At 47.7% G+C, this 20,124-nt stretch overlaps 1 protein-coding gene and 1 long non-coding RNA gene across 7 annotated transcripts in view; both read left to right on the top strand.

Annotated features, from left to right (window-relative positions):
- Positions 1 to 13,742, top strand: part of PDE8A (phosphodiesterase 8A) — a 122,460-nt gene extending 108,718 nt beyond the window's left edge. The window contains exons 20-25 of one of the 3 annotated variants that reach the window (XM_082061375.1): positions 4,969 to 5,133; positions 6,028 to 6,157; positions 6,901 to 8,806; positions 9,778 to 9,903; positions 12,320 to 12,363; positions 13,261 to 13,742. In XM_082061375.1, the coding sequence (XP_081917501.1) occupies positions 4,969 to 5,133; positions 6,028 to 6,157; positions 6,901 to 7,007 (402 nt within the window). In that variant the 3' untranslated portion in view covers positions 7,008 to 8,806; positions 9,778 to 9,903; positions 12,320 to 12,363; positions 13,261 to 13,742. The remainder of the gene's footprint in view (positions 1 to 4,968; positions 5,134 to 6,027; positions 6,158 to 6,900; positions 8,807 to 9,777; positions 9,904 to 12,319; positions 12,364 to 13,260) is intronic. The other 2 variants (XM_082061376.1, XM_082061374.1) reach the window with 2 other exon arrangements.
- A 2,549-nt stretch (positions 13,743 to 16,291) lies between these two features.
- Positions 16,292 to 19,785, top strand: LOC309443521. 4 transcript variants are annotated; one of them, XR_014184805.1, is made up of 4 exons: positions 16,292 to 16,543; positions 17,364 to 17,442; positions 18,601 to 18,889; positions 19,064 to 19,785. It is a non-coding gene; the product is annotated as an uncharacterized lncRNA (long non-coding RNA). The 4 variants fall into 4 exon arrangements; XR_014184806.1 differs by lacking the exon at positions 16,292 to 16,543 and adding an exon at positions 16,661 to 16,801; XR_014184807.1 differs by lacking the exon at positions 16,292 to 16,543 and having other exon boundaries at positions 17,049 to 17,442.
- The last annotated feature ends 339 nt before the right edge of the window (positions 19,786 to 20,124 follow it).

Genomic DNA, 20,124 nt, shown 5'->3' on the forward strand with positions numbered 1-20,124 from the left:
CTTGTTGGTCCTTTTGCAAAAGTGCCAAGATTTGCCTCAGAACAGAAACTGAATTACTCCCTCACAACAGGAGAGCAGCATCAGGGCTGGTATATTGACTGCCAGATGGTGCATTCTCTGGAAATGAGGCCCCTCAGCGCTGCCTGGCAGCATTCGTGGGGTTGCTGTCTGCTTTGTTTTTTAATCTTTAAAATAGATGATAGTGGCATTATGTATCATATAGACATAATCAATAGCCATCTGGAACCCCGTGGACACAATGAAATTGCCTGTTAAGAGCTCATTCTGAAAACCCACACCAGTTTCAGTAACAGCCTCAACCAGCAGTTTTGTTGCCAGTAAGAGCAGCGTATAATTTTGTTGGAATGTTTTTTTGCAAAGAGAAGATTTTCAGAAATGGTTATAATAAAGTTTGCATCGGCGGCAATGTCCTGCAGGAGCCGTTAAGGTTTTCTGTGTTTTCTTACCATGTTTTTTAGAAAGCCACATTTATGACTGTTGTGCGTAATGGGGGAGGAAGTCTTTTTATTATCTGAAGGCTGGAGAGCAACGGGTCTTGTTCCTTCACCCATCAGAAGCAGATTGGAGCTTAACTGGAGGGGAGTACCTTTGTCCACAGGAGTATATGCTAGAATTAGCTTTGTTCTTGGCACCCAGCACTACTAATGAGAACTATGTGAAGCCAAAGTCCCAGTAGGATTCTGGTTTTACTGGCTAAACTAGGAGAACAGCTGTTAAGTCTGTGGTTATGAAGTATTTTTCCCAGACAGCCTCACGGTGCAGAATGTGACTTAAAGTCACAGACAGACTAATCCTCTTGATCTTTGAGGGTGCTGTGTTCAACCTTGTGTAATTATGAAGTTCGTTGCGCAGGATGGATCTACATTTTGTTACAAGTGCCTGTTGCCTGCTACCAGAACCTAGAGAAGACCAGAACTAGTTGGTGCACACATTTGTCCTTAGGTTGATCATTTAATAGCTAAGCCATAACAAAGGCTTAGCACAGTTGGTCTTCTACCTATTACAAATAAAGCAAGCACAGTGAAAACCAGGCTTAAATTGTGAAGTTGCTGTCTGAGGTTACCAAGTGACAGGACTACCACCATCTTTTCAACGTAACGACTCCGTTTATATGCACATGGTGCAGTCAGCCCTTAGTGGTTTCATCGCGTCCTGTTTTTCACTGACTCTGTTTTGAGTTCCAGGCCCCTTCGCTGCCCGCTGTCCTGTCCTCCTGTTTTCCCTCCTCACCCACCATTGTGCTCCTTGGTTCCCTCCAGCTCTGCCTTTCTTCTTCCTCCGTGTCTCAGCACCATCTTCCTCACTCAACAAGTCCCCTTTTGTCAGCATTCACCCCTCTTCCAGTTCTGGTTGCTCATGCATCTCCTCTCTCCTTCACAGTTCACTTTGTGCCACTCTGCTCCTTCTCTTCGCCTTGTTTGCATCCAGTCCCAGGCTCCAGCAATCCGAGTCTACGCAAACCACAGCTTATTTTCCTCCAAAGCTTGTAATTTGTCAAGCAGATTTTCACAGGGGTGGTGACTGGTTTACCCCCAAACCATCCCTCTGCCTGAATTCCAGGTCCTCGCTCGTAAAGATGCGAGGGTATTAAAAAAGAGAAAAACAGCAATAATCTTTAACAGCAGCATGAAGAGTCTGTTTCTCCTGACCTCGTATTTAGAAGCCACCAAAACATTTTTAACTGCAGTTTTCAGGAGGAAAAAAAACTCTCTTTGCCTGAGGCGGACACCTGGTGGGGAAACTTGAACCAAACAGTTTAAATTGGCAGTTAGGAACAGTATTAAACAAAACCTTTTAATGTGAAGTGTCAGCCTGCAGCCTCGCCTACAACCCTAGTTGTACATGATCAAGCTGTTTCATTGCAGACCTTTTTTTTTAAACATATGTATGTATTAATTTATGATTGTGGAATTTTCCACAGAACCAGTTTTGCGTAGAACGGTTTAAAGAAATAACACACCGGTACCTTTACTCGAATGCCTGATAGACATTTTTAATGGAAGCATAAGGCCAGCAAAATGGATTCAAAGTTGTGAGGCCAAGCATTTCTCTGCTGCATTCCTTGAGTGTAACAATCAAGAAGACAAGAAGGGGGAGCAATACAAGCGAGAGAGCCGGCCAGGAAAAGGCAGGAGGCTTTGCTGTCTGTGCACCATCGTCTGCAGATGCAGGAGCCGCTTTATTCATCCCACTGCTACCCTGCTCACCCTCGGTGCTGCCTGCATGTCGGCTCACCAGAGGACCTGTGCTCTCAGTACTCCTGAGAGAGGAAAGGCTGAGGGACTGGGGCTCTGGAGCTTGGAGGAGACTGAGGGGTGACCTTATTAATGGTGATCAATATATAAAGGGTGAGTGTCAGGAGGATGGAGCCAGGCTCTTCTCGGTGACAACCAATGGTAGGACAAGGGGTAATGGGTTCAAACTGGAACACAAGAGGTTCCACTTAAATTTGAGAAGAAACTTCTTCCCGGTGAGGGTGGCAGAGCCTGGCCCAGGCTGCCCAGGGGGGTTGTGGAGTCTCCTTCTGTGCAGACATTCCAACCCGCCTGGACACCTTCCTGTGTAACCTCATCTGGGTGTTCCTGCTCCATGGGGGATTGCACTGGATGAGCTTTCCAGGTCCCTTCCAACCCCTGACATTCTGGGATTCTGTGGAGGATGAGGCTTGGACCTGTAAAAACAAATACAGTGACATATAGAAATCAAATGTTTAATTCTGCCTTTGATCCCCTGGGGCTGAAGGGAAATAATCTGCTCCAGAAGGCAAATTCTGCCCCAGGAGGGAAAGAAAGACAAAGGCTATATAACTTCTATTGAAAACAAGAAGCAAAATGTTTCCCTTCTTTTGGTTGGGAGTTTCTCATTTTGGCAGGTTCCTACTGAAGGCCTGTGGTGTGTGGGTGGGTCAGCCCAGTGTACCGTGGTCGTTACTCGCGGAGCAGCACTGCTCCCCTTTCCAGCCCGGTTGTCTGTCCGGTCGCACAGCAGCGTGTGTTTCCTGGCCGGGTTTCCAGCCACGGCAGTGACTCAGTGTAGTGTTTGCAGGCCGAGCTGCCAACCCTGTGTTCCAAATGGGATAGTTCCACTTACTTTTTTATTTATTATTTTTATACGTATTTGTTCAAAGAGCCACGCTGAGAAGCTGCGCTGTTTGTTTCCTTTCTTCTTTTGTTTCATAAACTGAAAAAAAAACCACCCTTTCCAGCTCCAGCATCCTTTATCCTCCCATTTCCCTTCATGATGTCACCTAAGCCTATGACAGGAAGCCAACATCTGACATGCGGGGACACCTCTGCACTCTGAGCAGGATGCTGGGACTGCGCACAGTTAGCACATTTTATTCCCAAGACATCCGCATCCAGCAAGTGGAACCGTGCCCTTGGTTTGAACGGATCAGGGAAGCAAACATCCTTTTTCGATTCCTGGTGGTTTACCTACGAGGATACTCTCTGCTGTCCATAACTGAATGATCTCTAATCATTTTTCATTCTTAATTTTTACACCTTCATTGTGTTTCTGGAGCTTCCATCACTTCACTTTGGTTTTCTCAGATGTAGTTTTGCCATGCCTTTGGAGATGTATGCACCTCACTTTTGTTTCCTCTGTATTTTCCCTTCCACATTTCTCAAAATGAGGGAAAATAAGTGGTCTGGGAGTCTCATTGTGGTAGGAACTGGTGTTTCTGTACCAGTATGCCACCAAATAATATATTTTTTAAATTATTGTTAATTTCTTCCTTCATGAAGAACTTTTTCCCCACAAGAACTTTCTTCTGAAAAATATGTCCTAATAAGAGATCAGAATGTTTCTGCTGCTTTGTATCTCCCTCTTCGTACCGCAGGAACTGCTGGCACATCATTATTATTATTATTATTATTATCATCATCATCATCATTATTATTATAATTATTATTATTACAATTATCATTATTATTACTGTTATTACTTCACTGCTCTGACTATAGACCAAGACCTTGTTAGGTGCCAGGAAAGTCTAATGTATTTCTTGCTTTCAGAGAGTTTCTATTCCAAGTAGACTGTGTTGTGAATTTCTATAACTACCTATCCCGAAAGAGTCGAGTAATAATGTTGTACTTATACATAATTTTTTAAGAGATTTTGGAAGAGACTTGGAAATTTACTTCATCCAAGCTCCACAGAAAAGAGCTTCTAGCCTGGATCATTGGAGCCTTTACTCATTGTAGCTCTATACCGGCTCCAAACACAGAGTACCATTGACGTGCTTTTATGCGCAGCCTGGGAACCAAATATAAGCTGTGTGTGGGCTGAAAACTTTCCTAGACTTGCAGAGGCAAGCTGAGACTATTCAGAGCCATGTTTCTAATATATGGCTCTAATACTGACGAACTCTCAGCAAGCCAAATTCCCGGTCAGGTCAGAGACTGATGGACTGACACGGCTCCGGGGAAGGGAACAGTGTGGGATCTGCCTCTCCTAACAGCAGCGGTGCTGTCACAGTGATTGATGCTCATGCTGACGGGGTTTGCGTGCAGATGATGACCGTGCATCTCGGGTCAGTCCTTTTGTTAAAAGCAGCTCTTCCACTCTTGATGTGCAAGTCCATTAATCCTTGGATTTCAGCAGGGAATTACATTTCTCTGGCTACAGAGTGCTCATAACTATGTGTGTAGTGATGAATGGATCCTCTCCACACTTTTAAGGAGGCAGAGGGGGATTAGATGACTTGCCCAAAGATGTCCAAGAGATCTGTCACAAAGACAGTGACTGAATCCAGAAACTGGAGTTCAGCGCTAGTTCAGAGCTGTGGCTCACATTCATAATCCCCCTATACATTTGGTTGGATATCGAATACGGTATCTGGTAGCAGGACTGATCCCTGCTGAAAGCATTCCCAGGGCTCAGAGCTTTTGAGTATGTGCACAGAGACCTTGCTAATGGATTGGTTTTAACTCTTGAATGTTGCAGAATAATGGTGATGGAGAGTCAATCAAAACTGTTCTCACGTCTCCCGAAAACCGTATCCTTATCAAGCGCATGTTGATAAAGTGTGCCGACATCTCCAACCCGTGCAGGCCCATGGAGCAGTGTATCGAGTGGGCAGGACGCATCTCCGAGGAGTACTTTGCACAGGTAAGGCGGCTGGAACGCGCTGCCGAACTCCCATCAGCATCTCTTTAACGGGGAAAAGAAGGGTGCGTGCGCTGCCGCAGAACACCTAAGCCTCCGTAACCTCACGCGAAAAATAAACAACTCTTTTATTTTAAATAACGGGATGTTGCTCATGCCGATACAAGACTAGATGCCTTCAGAGAGATGAAAGTTGACAACTTCTGCAGTTTGTTTTTTTAGAAAATGTGAGCTTTCAAGTTGTTCAGTTTGGAGCTGGGCTTTTGGAGTTTGTCTGCAAACGCGTTCGCATCACGAGAGGCAGAGGACGGTGCCTTTGCACACCCCGCGCGGGCTGTGCCTCAAGAACAGGGTCAGCGGGTCCTGCTGTGAGCACAGGAACAGCACGCCCTCCAAAAAACGCTGTAAGACCTGTGCTGAGAAAGGTTTTAAGAAGACTGGGAGAAGGAGGAGGCAGAATCATTATTACAGATGATAGACCAAGTACCCCAATTGGGACTTGGTACTTTGAGGTGGGGGGAAAGAGGTTAAAAAACCATATTTTTGCCATCCCTGAGTTGTACAGAATGTGGCTTCCATCAGAGGTTGAGAATAGCTGAGCATCTTTTATCTCCAGTCATAACTCAGTAATGTGTGAAGTTCCTTAGGCTCAGCTCTATGTGCAGATGCAAAGCTCAATGTAGCACTTTGTGGGAAACACTGGAAGGCACTATTTGTCTGCTGAAACCTAGACAACCAGGTGCTTGAAATTAAATCACTGCTTGTTCAGATTTATTCAGGTTCCTCTGTTCATTTAGCCGTTGCATGCTCTAGTCAGTGCCAAACAATCCGCTGCTAAACAAAGCCCATTAACAGAATGTGTCGTAGATGAATAATCGCAAGAGTGTTTTTTTGCAGACTGATGAAGAAAAGAGGCAGGGGTTACCCGTCGTGATGCCAGTTTTTGACAGAAATACTTGCAGCATCCCCAAATCCCAAATATCATTCATCGATTACTTCATCACCGATATGTTTGATGCCTGGGATGGTAAGTAAAACTCTGCTATACTTCCTGACAATAAGCATTTTGTGAACACTTGAAACTACTGTGATATAAAATCGCTTTCTTATTGCTCCTAAAGAAAGGGGGAGAAAAGGGAAGATCTCTGTAGTTCAAGTAAGCTTAATAACTTCATTATTGCTTAGAAGTATTTTGGTACTGCTACAAGCCATTCTTCTGGATTCTCTTTAATATATTAGGTCCAGGCAATGTTTAACTTTCTTCACTTTAACTTTCATCTCTGTAAGTGGAGAACAGGACGTATTCTCCTTGATAGCACTTTGGGCACAGTCATTTTGTCCATGTTAATATCAGTTATTCTTCAAGACAAATGTCTACAGCCTGGAAACTGCTTGGGGGAGCAGCTCTTTCCTTCCAAGTGGTCAGAAATGTGACTCTCCCGAATGCCAGATCATGACACGTGACTGAGATTTGATGAAGCAGAAAAATGACAAGCATAATTAGCTGTGCCCCTCCTGGAAAACTGGATCCCTTTGCTGGGACTTGCAATACCGGTGTTAAGTAGACTTACAGAACGGTTGTTGGTGGCCTGAGCGATACGTGAGTGATGAGAGCTATAGAGCCAAAACCATTTTGGGTATCGGTATGACAGATTTCAGCTTTCCTATTTAACGCAGCTGCCCAGACATTTCAAATGATATTTAAGCCGACAGAATCATGTGACTGTTTCAGTTCTGCAAACTAAACACACTCTGCCCTTTCTTCTCTAGCATTTGCAGACCTGCCAAATTTGATGCAGCATCTGGATAATAACTTTAAATACTGGAAAGGACTAGATGAAAGGAAGCTGCGGAGCCTTCGACCGCCACCAGAATAGCAATTAGACCATGGTGTGTAATTTGCTAACCAGACGCATATTTATTCAAGCTCACTTTTATTCGTGTGATTTCAGATTTGTTTTGGTCTCTTCAGTATTACAGTAAGGCAAGCCCCTGCGCTTGGGCAAGTTTCATATTCAAGAGAACATGAGGTCAGCAGTTGACTTCCACAAACTACCACGTGCGGACTCCAAAGAAATAAGCCTATCGAGTGGAATTACACTGGATTGCTGCAGTACTTGTACTGAAGAGGGTTTATTAGCGAACATATTGTTGCGGTATCTTCATAGCAGTGCGTGAAGCCAGAGAACCTTGAAGAACCCTCATGAGAAGGACATTCGCTAGGAGATTTTGCTTAATCCTCAATCCCGCAAGTGAAAAAGAAATGGCTATTGATAGAGACTCACAGCTTTTCTGAGAAAGCTACATGCTTTTTACGAGCACTTAAGACAGTTACATAGAACAATCAGACGTTTAAAATGCAACTCTCTATGAAGGAATTTTTGATCTATGACAAATACGTGTACTCTATTTTTTCACATCACAGAAGGTGCAATCATTCACTTCTGAGCACTACTGAAAGTGAGTTCTCTTTAAGAAATTTAGTAGCAAATGTAAAAAATAACACAAGAATTTTTGAGGTTGATCGTTAGCATCTATGATTAAAATGATATGTTTTATTTATTTTGTTAGATGTTCAATATTTTCTATGAATTTATAAATACTTAAAAGCCAAAGCCAACTTTAGATGCATTACAAATTTACATGATTCATACTCATTAATATACATTTCATTGATGTACAGACCTTTTATTTTCATAATGCAAATACAAAATACTATACAATGATACATTTTTATTGCACTGTAAGGATAGATGTGTATGTTTAAATATTGTCTGATTTATGTTAATTAAAATAAGTTCTATTGAAAAGGTCTCACTTGAGAATAGTAGAATAAAGAAGAAATGTCTGCTGTCTGAGCACCAGAACTGCAGTAGTTCTCCCCAAACCAGTGACGACCACCTGATCTTCCCTTCGCTACAAAAATAATAATATGTTGGAACTTTTTGTTTTCTCCCATGAAATTTTCTGACTGAATTCCCTGACAAAGTCTGCCTTATTTTATATGGTATTTCTACAAAGCATTCCACAGCACATACGAGGAGGCGACATCCAATGAATTTCAGCATTTTTATAGCCTATGTATTTTCCTCTGCCATGAAAGAAACAGAACAGAAAACCACCCACAAAAACCTTGAACTCGAGAAGTTTGTAAAGGCTGTGTACCTTCACAATTTGAATTAAACCTTCATAGCAAACACTAGAAAATAATAAAATGTGTATTTTAAGAAGCGTCAAAGTCCTAGCCATTTAATTTGGAATGCATTTCCTTCGTAGTTTGCAGACTAATAGATACATGAAATTATTTAGAAAAAAATAACTAAGATGCTTGCTGTTGGGGAAGAGTGGAGGGGGTTGGACCGGCGTAAGGGTGATGAAAGGTGGTTTATGGCTGGCAAGGCTCCATGTTGGTGGCCCGGCCTTGGCGAGCCCATCAGACCCTCGTGTGCCCTTGGACAAGTCTCTTCACAGCCCAAAGCAGCGCCACGTGGATTCCACTGAAGGACGAGAAGAGCGTCCCGAGAAGCAGCAGCAAGGCTCCAAAGCACCGGAACAATTGCCGGCTGTGGGCAGCGCCGAGGCAGCTGGCGTTAGAGACTTTCTGAACCCTCCTGAAGAAGCACGAGCAGGGTGGATGGGGAGCCCAGGGACCCCAGCAATGGGAGCCTTGAAGCAGGTAAGAAAGGAAGAGGTGGCCTCTGCAGCTGTGACCTGTTTGCGTGTTCCTCCTTCATCTCCAAACCGATGAGACTCCAGGGCCGTCAGCAGTTGTAGCTCACAACCGTTTGTGTCTTGCCTTTTGCCAGCGCTGCCCTTACTCTGTGTGTGTACTCTCCCTTCCTATGCAGTATTTGCGTTATATATATATGATTTCCGTGATTTGCTTTAGTTCGTCGATGCGTGTACGTTGCCCAACCCGGTGGGGCTCAGATCCTCACCCAGACCTCACCACTGTCTCAGTGACAACAGTAGGATGGAGGGCACAGGGTCTTTGTTGACCTTCCAGGGGTTCTACAATCGATACTGAAGGAGCAGATATATTTACACTGAAGGCTGAAAAAAATCAAGCATCCTATTTTCAAAGGGAACATGCAAGGAGAGGGAGAGTTGGCTGCCAGAATACGTTGTTTTCCTGGCAGTATTGCATTGTGTTTCCATATACATGCACCTATTGTAATCAGCTGTAATTTGCCACCTGAGGTTAATCTATTGCATGTGTCTAGCTCAAGGAAAAGCTGCTCTGTCTCTATGAAGCTGCATGACATGGTCAATATCTCCTGCACTTACCTGCTGTGAAAAGGATAGGAGAGCAAGAGTAACAGCAAATGGGTCCAGAGAATGTCTGCAGGAAGGGGGTAAAAATATTTCTTCATAAGCATAGTTAATATTCTGTGTTGTACTAATGAATGGTGAAAGCAGTTAATTCAATCTGCTATAAAAATGCCTGATGCATCATCACTGAAAAGATGCGATCGATACGATTAATTCCCTGAAATTCACGCTGCATCTTTAATGCCATGCGTAGAGCTGTGCTAATCAACCCTCTGTATCAGCAAGGTATTGGTGTACAATAGTTTCATAGAACATAAAGCACTGATTTGCAGCACTCAGTGCAGCTCTGTTGATTCTGAATTTCGCTGTTGCCAGGGATGGACTGTAATTAAAGCCTGGAACCACCATGCGTGATCCTCACCGAAGATCCCGTCCCACCGAGCCCCTCCGCAGCCTCATGTGCAGCGTGAGCCCGTGCCATGGAAAGAACAAACTCAAAGAGTATGATTGAAATTATTCCCTGGCAGTCGTATGCACTGTCTACACTTTTCATTTGTTCTTGCTTTAATGCTAATACAAGAGTAAATTCTAATGTAGACATGATGAAGGAGAACTCACTTGTGCACCTCTGGGGTTTTAATCCTTAAGCTTTGTGTTTTAAAACTGAATACGGTTCAGCAATTCAGCATGAAACGACCCATCGAGAATGATTTGCTCTATTTTCTGTGCTGCATCTTTTCAGTCAGGTGATGCTGCTAGAACTGAGTTATCACTTTAGTTGCTTCCAGGTGGGAATGAACTACTATGATCTGGTAGAATGTTGGCTCCTCAGCACATTGCCCTGGATGGAGATCTTGGGCCCTTCAAGAGACAGGTAAAAAATTCTGCGTCATAATAATTGCTTATTCTTACAAGAAGAGAAACCAGACGGGTATTGCGCACAGCTGCCTTGTCCTAAGTCTGAAGATGGCTTTCATGCTATGGTTTTCCCAATGGCTATATATACATTTAAAATCACCTGAAATGGAATGAATGCCTTGGTTTCCATTGCAGCGCTTTTTGCTGTGGCTGTCTCCACCTGTCTCAGTACTGACATCATTGATAGGACACTTAAGAAAACGTGTCATGAACATGAAGGAACCGAAGCAATGACAAAGCCTCTCCTACAGAGAGGAAAGGATAATAATAATACAATCAAACATCTACTAATCCCTTCCAGGATGCTCAGAAACAGCGCAGGGGAACTGTAGTTGTGCAGAAGGGTTTGTGTCATGACTGCGTGGAGCACTTTGACATGGAGTCTCGGAGCTATTCACGAGCTTCAAAACAAATAATCTGTGCTGACGTGCGACGCGGTGCCCCCGAGGTCCAGCGGTCCCCAGGGCGCTCGTTAGATGATGGCACGATGGATGGCGTTTCATGGTGACACGAAGTTCGGACACAGAAAACGAGCTTTGAAATGACTGCGTGTCCCTGTGCAGCCTGTACTGCTGCTTCGGAACAAAGGGGATGTCCAGGCGCTTCAGCTGGTTTTGTTCTGCTGAAGTTGGCTCTATGGGCAAGGACTCCTGTGTTGTAATGCTTTCTCTCGATGCCTGCTTTGAACGTTACCAGGGCAAAATGTCTCATGTTTTCCTCTATTTCCCATGTTAAATGAATTCTAAGAACCTCATCCCTCACAAACCTCAGTGAAATTAGCTTTGCAAGCCCCGTGAGGGTATGTGTTACCATCCTCTTTAACGAGCAAGGCAAATGAGTTAGAAAAGGCCAGAGGACCCAGAGTCACTAAGCAAAATGGGTTTGTGGCTTCTGAACACCGTTGAAGTCCTGGACCTTCAGGCCGTGCCTGTGGTTACAGCAAGTCTTCCTCAGGCCAGGAAACAGTCTCCTGCTCTTCTCATGTTCCAGTTTTTCCCCTCTCGGCTTCTCTCTCTACCTTTTTTCTTCTGATCCCATGTGCTAGGCGTCCTTCCCTTAAATTCCACTGGCTGTGAATGTCCCTCAAACACACAGCCATAATGCTGGGACTAAATCCTGCCTTTCAAAAACTGATTCTTGCTGCTTACAACAACTTTTACCCCAAGAAAATCTTCTTTTTCTGACCCAAGTTAAAGTGAGCCTGGAAAAAATATTGGCAGAAAGCTTTACACTGCTATCTACAGACAGATGGAGAATGCAGACATAGTGAACTAAACCAGCCTGTGAGCGCTGCATTGCTACTGCATGCAAGGTCTTTTATATTGTACCCCACGAGCAAACAAGTTCAGGAGCGTTCGCAGGCACCTCTGCCTTTGGGATGGTGTTGGCGCATACGAGCAGCTGGGGACACTTGTTGAAATCTGAATCTCTCTTTTCTTGGCTTGCTTGCTCCCCCGCTCGAGTGGTGAGAGTCATTGCTAGAGCTAAAACTAATGTCAGTGCAGCCCGTGGTAATTAACGGGAGTTACTTCATCCTGTAATCACAGATGTTTCTCTTGAGGCAGCGAAACAGCACAGCGCCGAACACGGGGAGGAAGCGAAAGGGGTGATTGCCTGATTTTGAAATGAAAGGAGGAATTTAGTCAGTGTGTAATTATTCAAGCGAGAAGTTGGTCCTGTATGTCTTTAATATTCCAAAGTATTTGATGTAAATCCTTCCCCAGAGCTCATTACATTGGCTCTTAGCTCACCCTGAGCGCACATTTTATAACCAAGTAGAACGATGTCACCCTAGTGATGCTGCAGCTCCCAAGTACGGCTTTGTCTTCAGCCTAAAGATGACATGGAATAAGTTTGATGAGATTCCTTTGGTATTTGCAGCGTGGAATGTGTGAGGAATATTGCTTTGCACCTCCAGCAATAACTGTTCCTTTTTTTGCCTAAAAGAAGTTACTTTGTAATATTTTTCTTTACAGAAACCGAATTTTTTCCTTTACAGATCCTGAAGCGCTTTACAAGAAGACCCACGGATCCCTTTTGCAGGTGGGCAGCACGAGTTGCAGGGAAGCCCCCTGGCTGGGGGTGTCACAGTTTCACAGTTTCACAGTATGTTTGGGATTGGGAGGGACCTCAAAAGCTCATCCAGTGCAATCCCCCCATGGAGCAGGAACACCCAGGTGAGGTCGCACAGGAACATGTCCAGATGGGTTTTGAATGTCTGCAGAGAAGGAGACTCCACAACCCCCCTGGGCAGCCTGTTCCAGTGTCTGTCACCCTTACTGAGAAGAAGTTTTTTCTCAAATTTAAGTGGAACCTCTTGTGTTCCAGCTTGATCCCATTACCCCTTGTCCTATCATTGTTTGCCACTGAGAAGAGCCTGGCTCCATCCTCCTGACACTCACCCTTTAGATATTTATAAACATTAATAAGGTCACCCCTCAGTGTCCTCTTGTCCAGCTCCAGAGCCCCAGCTCCCTCAGCCTTTCCTCACACGGGAGATGCTCCACTCCCTTCAGCATCTTGGTGGCTGCGCTGGACTCTCTCCAGCAGTTCCCTGTCCTGCTGGAACTGAGGGGCCACAACTGGACACAAGATTCCAGGTGTGGTCTCCCCAGGGCAGAGCAGAGGGGCAGGAGAACCTCTCTGACCTACTGACCACCCCCTTCTAACCCACCCCAGGTACCATTGGCTTCCTGGCCACAAGGGCCCAGTGCTGGCTCATGGTCACCCTGCTGTCCCCAGGACCCCCAGGTCCCTTTCCCCTACACTGCTCTCTAATATGTAATTTCCCAACCTAATTTCCCCCCATGGGAAACCCTGGCCCAGCTCTGGGGCTGCTGAGGGCTCTGGCTTCAACTGTGCCAACTTTCCAAAAAAAAGATGGGAGATATGTTTAGAAAGCACGTGCTTTCCTAACGGTTTGTCACCGCCGCTTTGCAGAGATACCGGTCAGAGCTCCTGAGAAGCCAGAAATGCGTCCTGACCCCGGGGAGCAGGACGCCAGCGGTGTGTGCACACTGTCACAGCGCCTGTCCCCAGCGGCTGTGGCGGACACCGCTTACTATAAGTGACAGGCTGCAGTGACACCGCGTGAATGTCACCCCACCGAGAGCGGGCTGGAGCGGCACGCCGAACACACAGCTTTTGGGGATGGTTCGGGAGGAGGACTCCGGTTGCATGGATAGACAGAGCATGGTGAGAGCAGAGTGAGATTCTCCTCACCGTATAAACGAGCTCTAAAAGTGAGCAGCGTCTCTCAGCCACTGAAAATCCGCGCTCGGTGCAAATATGCTGTCCCCTGTTATGACAAATCTCTGACAAGCCAAGGTCAGAAAGCAGAAAGTTACAGCTGCTCCGTCATGCCAGGAACAAAAAAAAGAAAGAAAACAAAAAGCCTGGTTTTAAAATAAGCTGTTTTAAATAAACAAATGTTCTTTGAACCACATCAGAGTACATACCTAACAATATTTGTTAAGTAAATATCAGTGACATGTTTTAAGTCTGGCTCAGCATGTATTAGCAAAGTGGTATTTGTGTTGCTTTTGTTGTAACAAGAGTCAATAGTGTTTCTAGAAGGTGTTCTGAAAAAAGAGACTTTGGGGTTTTGTTCCCACTTAGCATCCCACAGAGAAACATCTGCCCCCCAGCAGCCCCACCTCAGGACTTACAAAACCTTCCCAATGCACTGATTTCAGTTATTTATACTTCACTTTCATTGACTTCGTTCAGTTCACAATCTGCCTCTTAGGTGTTATTTTTTGCCCATCTTAGATCATTTTGGCTTTCTGAAGGCAGCCTGCCCTGAGCTTGGTTGCAAATACACGGTCACCTTATTGCAGTCTGTGCCTGAAATGCACAGAGTTGATGCGCAGAGGAATGCAAAGCAAGGGAACAGGTTGTAACGATGATGCTGAATGTGAAATTCTCCACCAGGAACATGGGTTTTATTTGACATCTGACGGGCTGTGAGGAAGCCAGACTGCTTCTTAAATGTCCTTTCCGGTTACGTCAATACAAGTGACCTCTTTGGGCATGCTCAGAAATTTTGAGCTTAATAAATCATCACACGCTTCCATGTATGGGAGGTGATGTGACTTCTGCCCCCGGCCTTTGTGGGGTGTTGGAGAGGAGGAAAGGGGGGGAAACCACAGTTCCTAAATCAGGCCTGAGCTACCCCAAAGTTGGGCCACTGGAGTCACAGTGAGGCTCTGCAGGCAGAAGTGACAGCTTGGCTTTTATCTGTATGCCACGCCATCACAGGTCGATTCTATGACTTCTTTCTCTTCTTTCATGTCAGAGGAATCAAAGCCCCAACCTTCCCTTCCCAAATTGCCTCCAGTTAATAATAGCATGAACGCAGGTTTGAAAGAGGCTTTGATGAGATATTGCTCTTTGATAAGCTGTTTCAAGGGCAGGAGCCAAAGTGTTTACTTTGGAAGAGGAATCTGATGAGCACTTTGCTTTTTCTTTTGCTGAGGCCAAGCAGAGCTTTGTTACCTCCGGACTGTGGAGGCTGCAGAGGTGTTTTACAGCTGCTGCACTTCACCTCTGGCTGTTTCTTTGCAAGAATAAAGAGTTACGAGTGAAGCCCAGCAGCCTGTCCCCACCTGTGACAGCCGCAGCAATGATCCGCTCCCCAGCTGCCCTTCCCATGGCTGGTTTTCCTGCCTTTGGCTGGCCTGGGAAGCCCTGAGGAGTTACTAGGAGTGCGGTGAGGAATTGGGAGTGCGGTGAAACCCGAAGTGCAGCTGGCACAGAGGACAGAGCGAGCCGCAGCTTCTCGAGCAGCTGAGCCCTCCGAACCATGCGCTGCAGCAGAAAGGGGCAAACTCAAGGTTGGGCCGGCCAGCCCGCCTAGCGGTGAGCCAGCCTCTAAGACACAAAGCGGTTTAGTCTGAGGATACGAAGCTCTCCCAAAGCTTAGGCCGTGCTAAACACCCCAGGTGCTTTCCTGGAGCCGCACCAAAGGAGTGAAGGCAAGCAGGGATACTACTGATTCTTGCTACAAGAAAGGTTTGCAAACTCAGATGATAAATGGCGGGGCTGTTCAGTGTTCATTTCATCACGCACTTCATTGCACAGGCTGTGAAGCACATCTGACTCTCGCTGCACAGCAACAATAACCAGGTTTTCTCCAGCATGCGGGTCAGCATGGCAGAGGGACAGGGCAGCATGGCAGAGGGACAGGGCAGCAGGCACTGGGGTGGCCCCGGCATTTCCTGACCATGCACTTCCCGACACTATAGACAGAACGTAAGGAATTTTGTTAAGAGATTGGGAGAGAACTTGAGTGAATCCAACTGGGTGGAAAATACTTCCCAACAGAGGGACTCTGTGTTATTTGGTCCGGGTGGTCGGTGTCCACGGGCTGTGGGAGCTGCGGGCCGGTCATCAGCAGCTTCGCGGCGGCCCCAGCCGGGGGAACGCGGGGCTGCGGGGGCGGCTGGGAACCTGCCCACCCACCCCGGAGCGGGATGGTATTCACACGCTTAAATCTGCAGGACGAAGCACTTGTTATGGGGAAGAGATGGGCACGATAAGCAGGTGTCACGCAGGATGGTGGCGTTTGGGAGGGGGCTGCGGGCGGCACCGCCGGGACCGGCCGCCGGGCGGGCAGGCTGCGCTGCGGGAAACGCCGCGCTGGTGCAGGTGCGGCGGACCCTGCGGCCACGGCGGCGGGAGCCCGAGCCGTCCGGAACGAGTCGCCGCCGCTACTCGGGGCCAGGCGGCAGCAGCGCCGGCGGCCGCGCTCCCCGCCACGCGTGGCGCAGAGCCCACGGTAAAACACGAGCCGTCTCGCCGCGCCAACGGGCGGCAGCGCCCTCCCGGCGCCCGCTGCAAGTGCGTGTTTATTGAAGCGAACGGAAGAGCCGGCCCGCCCGGCGGCGAGTGCGCGCCCGCCCGCCCCGGCGCGCCCGGGCAGGAAGCGGCGCCGGCGGGGCGGGGGGCGGGGTCTCCTTCCTGCGCCGCCCGCGGGAAATGGCGGCGACACGTGGTGAGGCAGCTGGCCGCTCCGGCCGGGCCGGCCCTGTCTCCTTCCCCTGTGCAGCGGGAGCTCCGGCCGGGCCGGCCCTGTCTCCTTCCCCTGTGCAGCGGGAGCTCCGGCCGGGCCGCTTGGCTCTGCCCCATCACCCGAGTCCCGCCCCGCAGTGTGCACCGCAGTGATGCGCGTCTCGCGTGGAAATCGGCGGTGAAGAGGCGGCGCTGCCCGTCCCCACGGCAGGTGAGTGCTGCCCGGGCCCGTTCTCTCGCGGTGCCAGCTCGGCCCCCTGCCCGGCCCTTTGGTTTTAGCCCCCTTGGGCTCTGCGGGGCGCGCCGTGTTCAGCGCCAGCCGCGGGCGGGGGGAGCAGCCCCGTGCGGACCTTAACGAAGCAGCTCGTGGCCTCGGCGCTGCTCCATCAGAGCAAGTAAAGCTTAAAACAGAGCCTGCTTGGAAAAGCTTTAAGCTGGGCCCAGGCCAGCCGAGTCCTGATACGTACTGGTAAGTGAGCACACCAATGTAAATGCAGCAATTCAACAAAAAGTGGTGTATCCTGGGCTGCTCCAGGCGGTGGGTGAGGCAGGGGAGGCCGGGTGCTGAGCTGAACGGAGGCAGAAGCGCAGCTTTGCGAGTTTGGGGACCCCAGGCCGGGAAGGGACACTGGGGGTTGTGCTGTGCAGTGTCCCCTGGCACAGCACGGCCCTGCAGGGCTGCACCGGTCACCACAGCACGGCCGGTGCCTGCGGCTTCCCAGGGGGTTCTGGGGAGATTCATCTGGAGGACTAAGAAAGTGGAGCCAGTAACATTATATTGACTCCACTGATACTATCCTCCTAAATTAAATGGTGGAAGAACAAGGCCTGCCTGAGAGATAAAGTCAGGACCTACTTCGTCTGCCTACAAGATTTTAATGGCAATTAGAGGGAACAAGTTAAAAGGTGTTTCTGCAGAAAATGGTGGGCGTGTTTGGTTTGAATTGAACACACTAAACCACGTTTCAGTGCTGTTGTGTTGCCTGTGGTGTCTGTGCTTTTGACGTTCTCACCTGTGTTCTTGCTGACAGGGTGCAGGTCCTGGGGGTCCCTGTGTTCCCGGCTCCGGGACTGGGTGAGCGGAGACGCTGGACGTGCTGAAGGATCATGGTAACCAGCTTGGAAACTCCTGATTGTCGTGTAAACGTGTCTGATAACTGGTGCAGCTTCGTGAAAGGGCTTTGTGTGATGCCCTCCAGTGGCAACAGCCTGCAGTGATAGTTTAACCGAAGAGCGGACAGGAATTGGAAGATGTGATCCCTTTTGCCTACCCTGGAGGGGTTTGAGGGTGACTCACTGAGCCCAAGGGTAATGGGGCAGCCCTGGAGGAGCTGCTGGGTGAGCTGTGGTTTGGGGTGTCGCATCCTTGGGCAGTTCCTGCTGCTGCAGGCTCTGCAGGGGTGCACAGGTCACCGCTGCTCATCGGGGCAGCCTGTGGGGTTCAGGTGGCCAACACCAGAACTTGAGGCGTGAGCTCCTGTCCTTCACAGAAGGTGAAATTTGCTGTGTGCCAGCAAATGCACATAGTGAAAAGGAACAGAGAGGAAGAAAAATGCCAACAGGTGCCAGGAAAAATGCATCTTGAAGCACTCATTTTTAAATGACTGTTGTCCCTTCACGTGGGCTAGTTCAGCAGTGAGGCAGAGTTCCTGTAGATAGACCAGAGATGAGAACTGGTTTTGCTTCATCTGAGACACCTTTCAATGCAAAGAAAGAGCTCTCAGATCAACAGCTCAGCACAGTTCTCCAACATCCCCTGGATGTTACATGCAGGATTCCAGATAAATACATGTGTTGTTAGTCTGCTCTGGGGTACCATACCATGCTGGGCCTGTTAATGCACTTTAGCTTCAGTAGGAGACTCCTCTTTTGCTGTCAGTTCTGTGCAGGGTTTGGCCCTCGCTCACAGCTGTACAGATGTACCGCACCTCCTCCTGTCCGCTGGACTTACACAGAAAGATGAGGTTGATACGTCGCCCTGGGTGCTGTGCTGCTCTGATCAACAGGCCCTGTAGTGGAAGCGGTGACCTCCCTGTAAAGTTTTTATATAAAGGTAATTCACAGTGACAGCTGGCTTTTAAAAAATACAGGTGGTTCATAACTTTTCCTTTGCTTTATAAATATTTAAGGGACAGGGTTGGGTTTCCTAAGAGAGCACATACTTGGGTTGTTGCTGACAGGTGAAGCTTTTGTTAAATAGAAACATGCAAACTCATTTCCTATGTTGTTTTTAACTTGGTGGCCAATTATTGTTTGTTCTTTTTCCAGATAGTGCCTGGTAGTGACCACCGAGTCATATTCTGTTGAACAGGCTGCTCCATACTCAGCCACCAGGCCCGCGCTCCCCAAGAGGTTCATCGAGCTGGCAACAGAGTGACGGAGCTGTGTGGTGCCTGTACAGTCCCGCTCCAATGCTGAGAACATCATGTTTGGCTCAAATCTGTCCTTGCAGCAGTCCTGCGAGAGCGTTGTGAAGTCCCTGGAGCTCACCAGTTGAAAAACACTTTGGATTGAGTTCCTGTATCATCTGAGGTGAATCCTGGCCACCAGGATACAGGTATGGTTTGAACACTTGAGGTGAAAGCTGTTGGTGAGGAGCGGTGGGGCTGTTCACAACAGAACATCGGCTTTCGTCAGGATTTTTGGGTTCACCCTTTCTGCATTAAAGGCTTTGGGAGGGACAGATGTCCTCGTACCTCTGCTCTGATACTTGTGTGGTTCACTCTTACAGATACATCTATTTAAAAGAAGAGCGTGGCTCTCTGTTTTTGGAAGACAAAAGGTAAAACGTGTTCCAGTGGGTGGAGGTTGGATCCTGCCGCAAGGCGCGCATTTTGAAGCAAAGAACGGTGCTTTCTCAGCCCTTCATTCCCTCGCATTCCCTGTACGCTTCCGCTGCTGTTCTCTGGGATGGCCTTGCAATGTCAGCAGGGCTCACGTGGCCACCTCGTGGCCTCTGCAGTGGCGGTGGCTGAGTCACCTGCTGTGGAGGGACACGGGTTGTGCTCACTGCAGGACAGTGACTGGCTGGCTGACAAAGTGACCGTCACCACCGTTCTGCCCTGGAAATCCCTGAGTTCCTGGTAGACTGAGAGATCACCCTGTACATACATAGCTCAGCGTCACAAAACCCATCTTCTTTTGAGTATTGCGAAAGAAATAGGTATCCAAGAGAAGATGGTACTAATTGCTGCTATAATTACATATTCAGCTTCTGTTGTCGTGATTTCTGCAAAGTCTGTTTCATGGAAACTTTTTTAAAGCTATTTGGGGAAGAACGGGAAGCTTTTGGCACACAGTTCTACATCAAATCTCTTCAGTTTTGCCAGGCTGTGTTTGTAGAGACCCTGTATGTTGTAGAGACCACCACCTGTTCCTGACTGTCCCCTAGAATGGAAACTTGAGACAGTTATTTTTGTAATGAATGTGCAATAAATATGTGGAAAAGCTTAATGGCTCTTGATTGAATTTGGCTACTTTTGACGTGGACGAATAGGGCTGTTCAGAGCTGGACGAGCTGCTTGACAGGCAGCGCCTGTCTGCTGTCTGGAAATGAAGCGGCTGCACCAAAGTGCTTCAGCCTTCACGGGGCACCCGGAGCATTGGGGTGCAAATTCTGGAGTGCTGAGGGGAGAATGGATTTGTGAGTATGGAGGTGAGCAAAAATGGTGCTTTAGGTTTCTCTATAGGGGCAATCAAGCCCCGCAAAAGGCCTCTTGTTTGTTTTTTGTTGGTTTGGTTTGGGTTTTTTTTCTGTGGATAAATGAATGAGAAGCATGAGTATTATGTAAA

This window comes from Streptopelia decaocto (genome assembly GCF_964273445.1).
Source record: "Streptopelia decaocto genome assembly, chromosome: 9".
Taxonomy (NCBI): Eukaryota; Metazoa; Chordata; class Aves; order Columbiformes; family Columbidae; genus Streptopelia; species Streptopelia decaocto.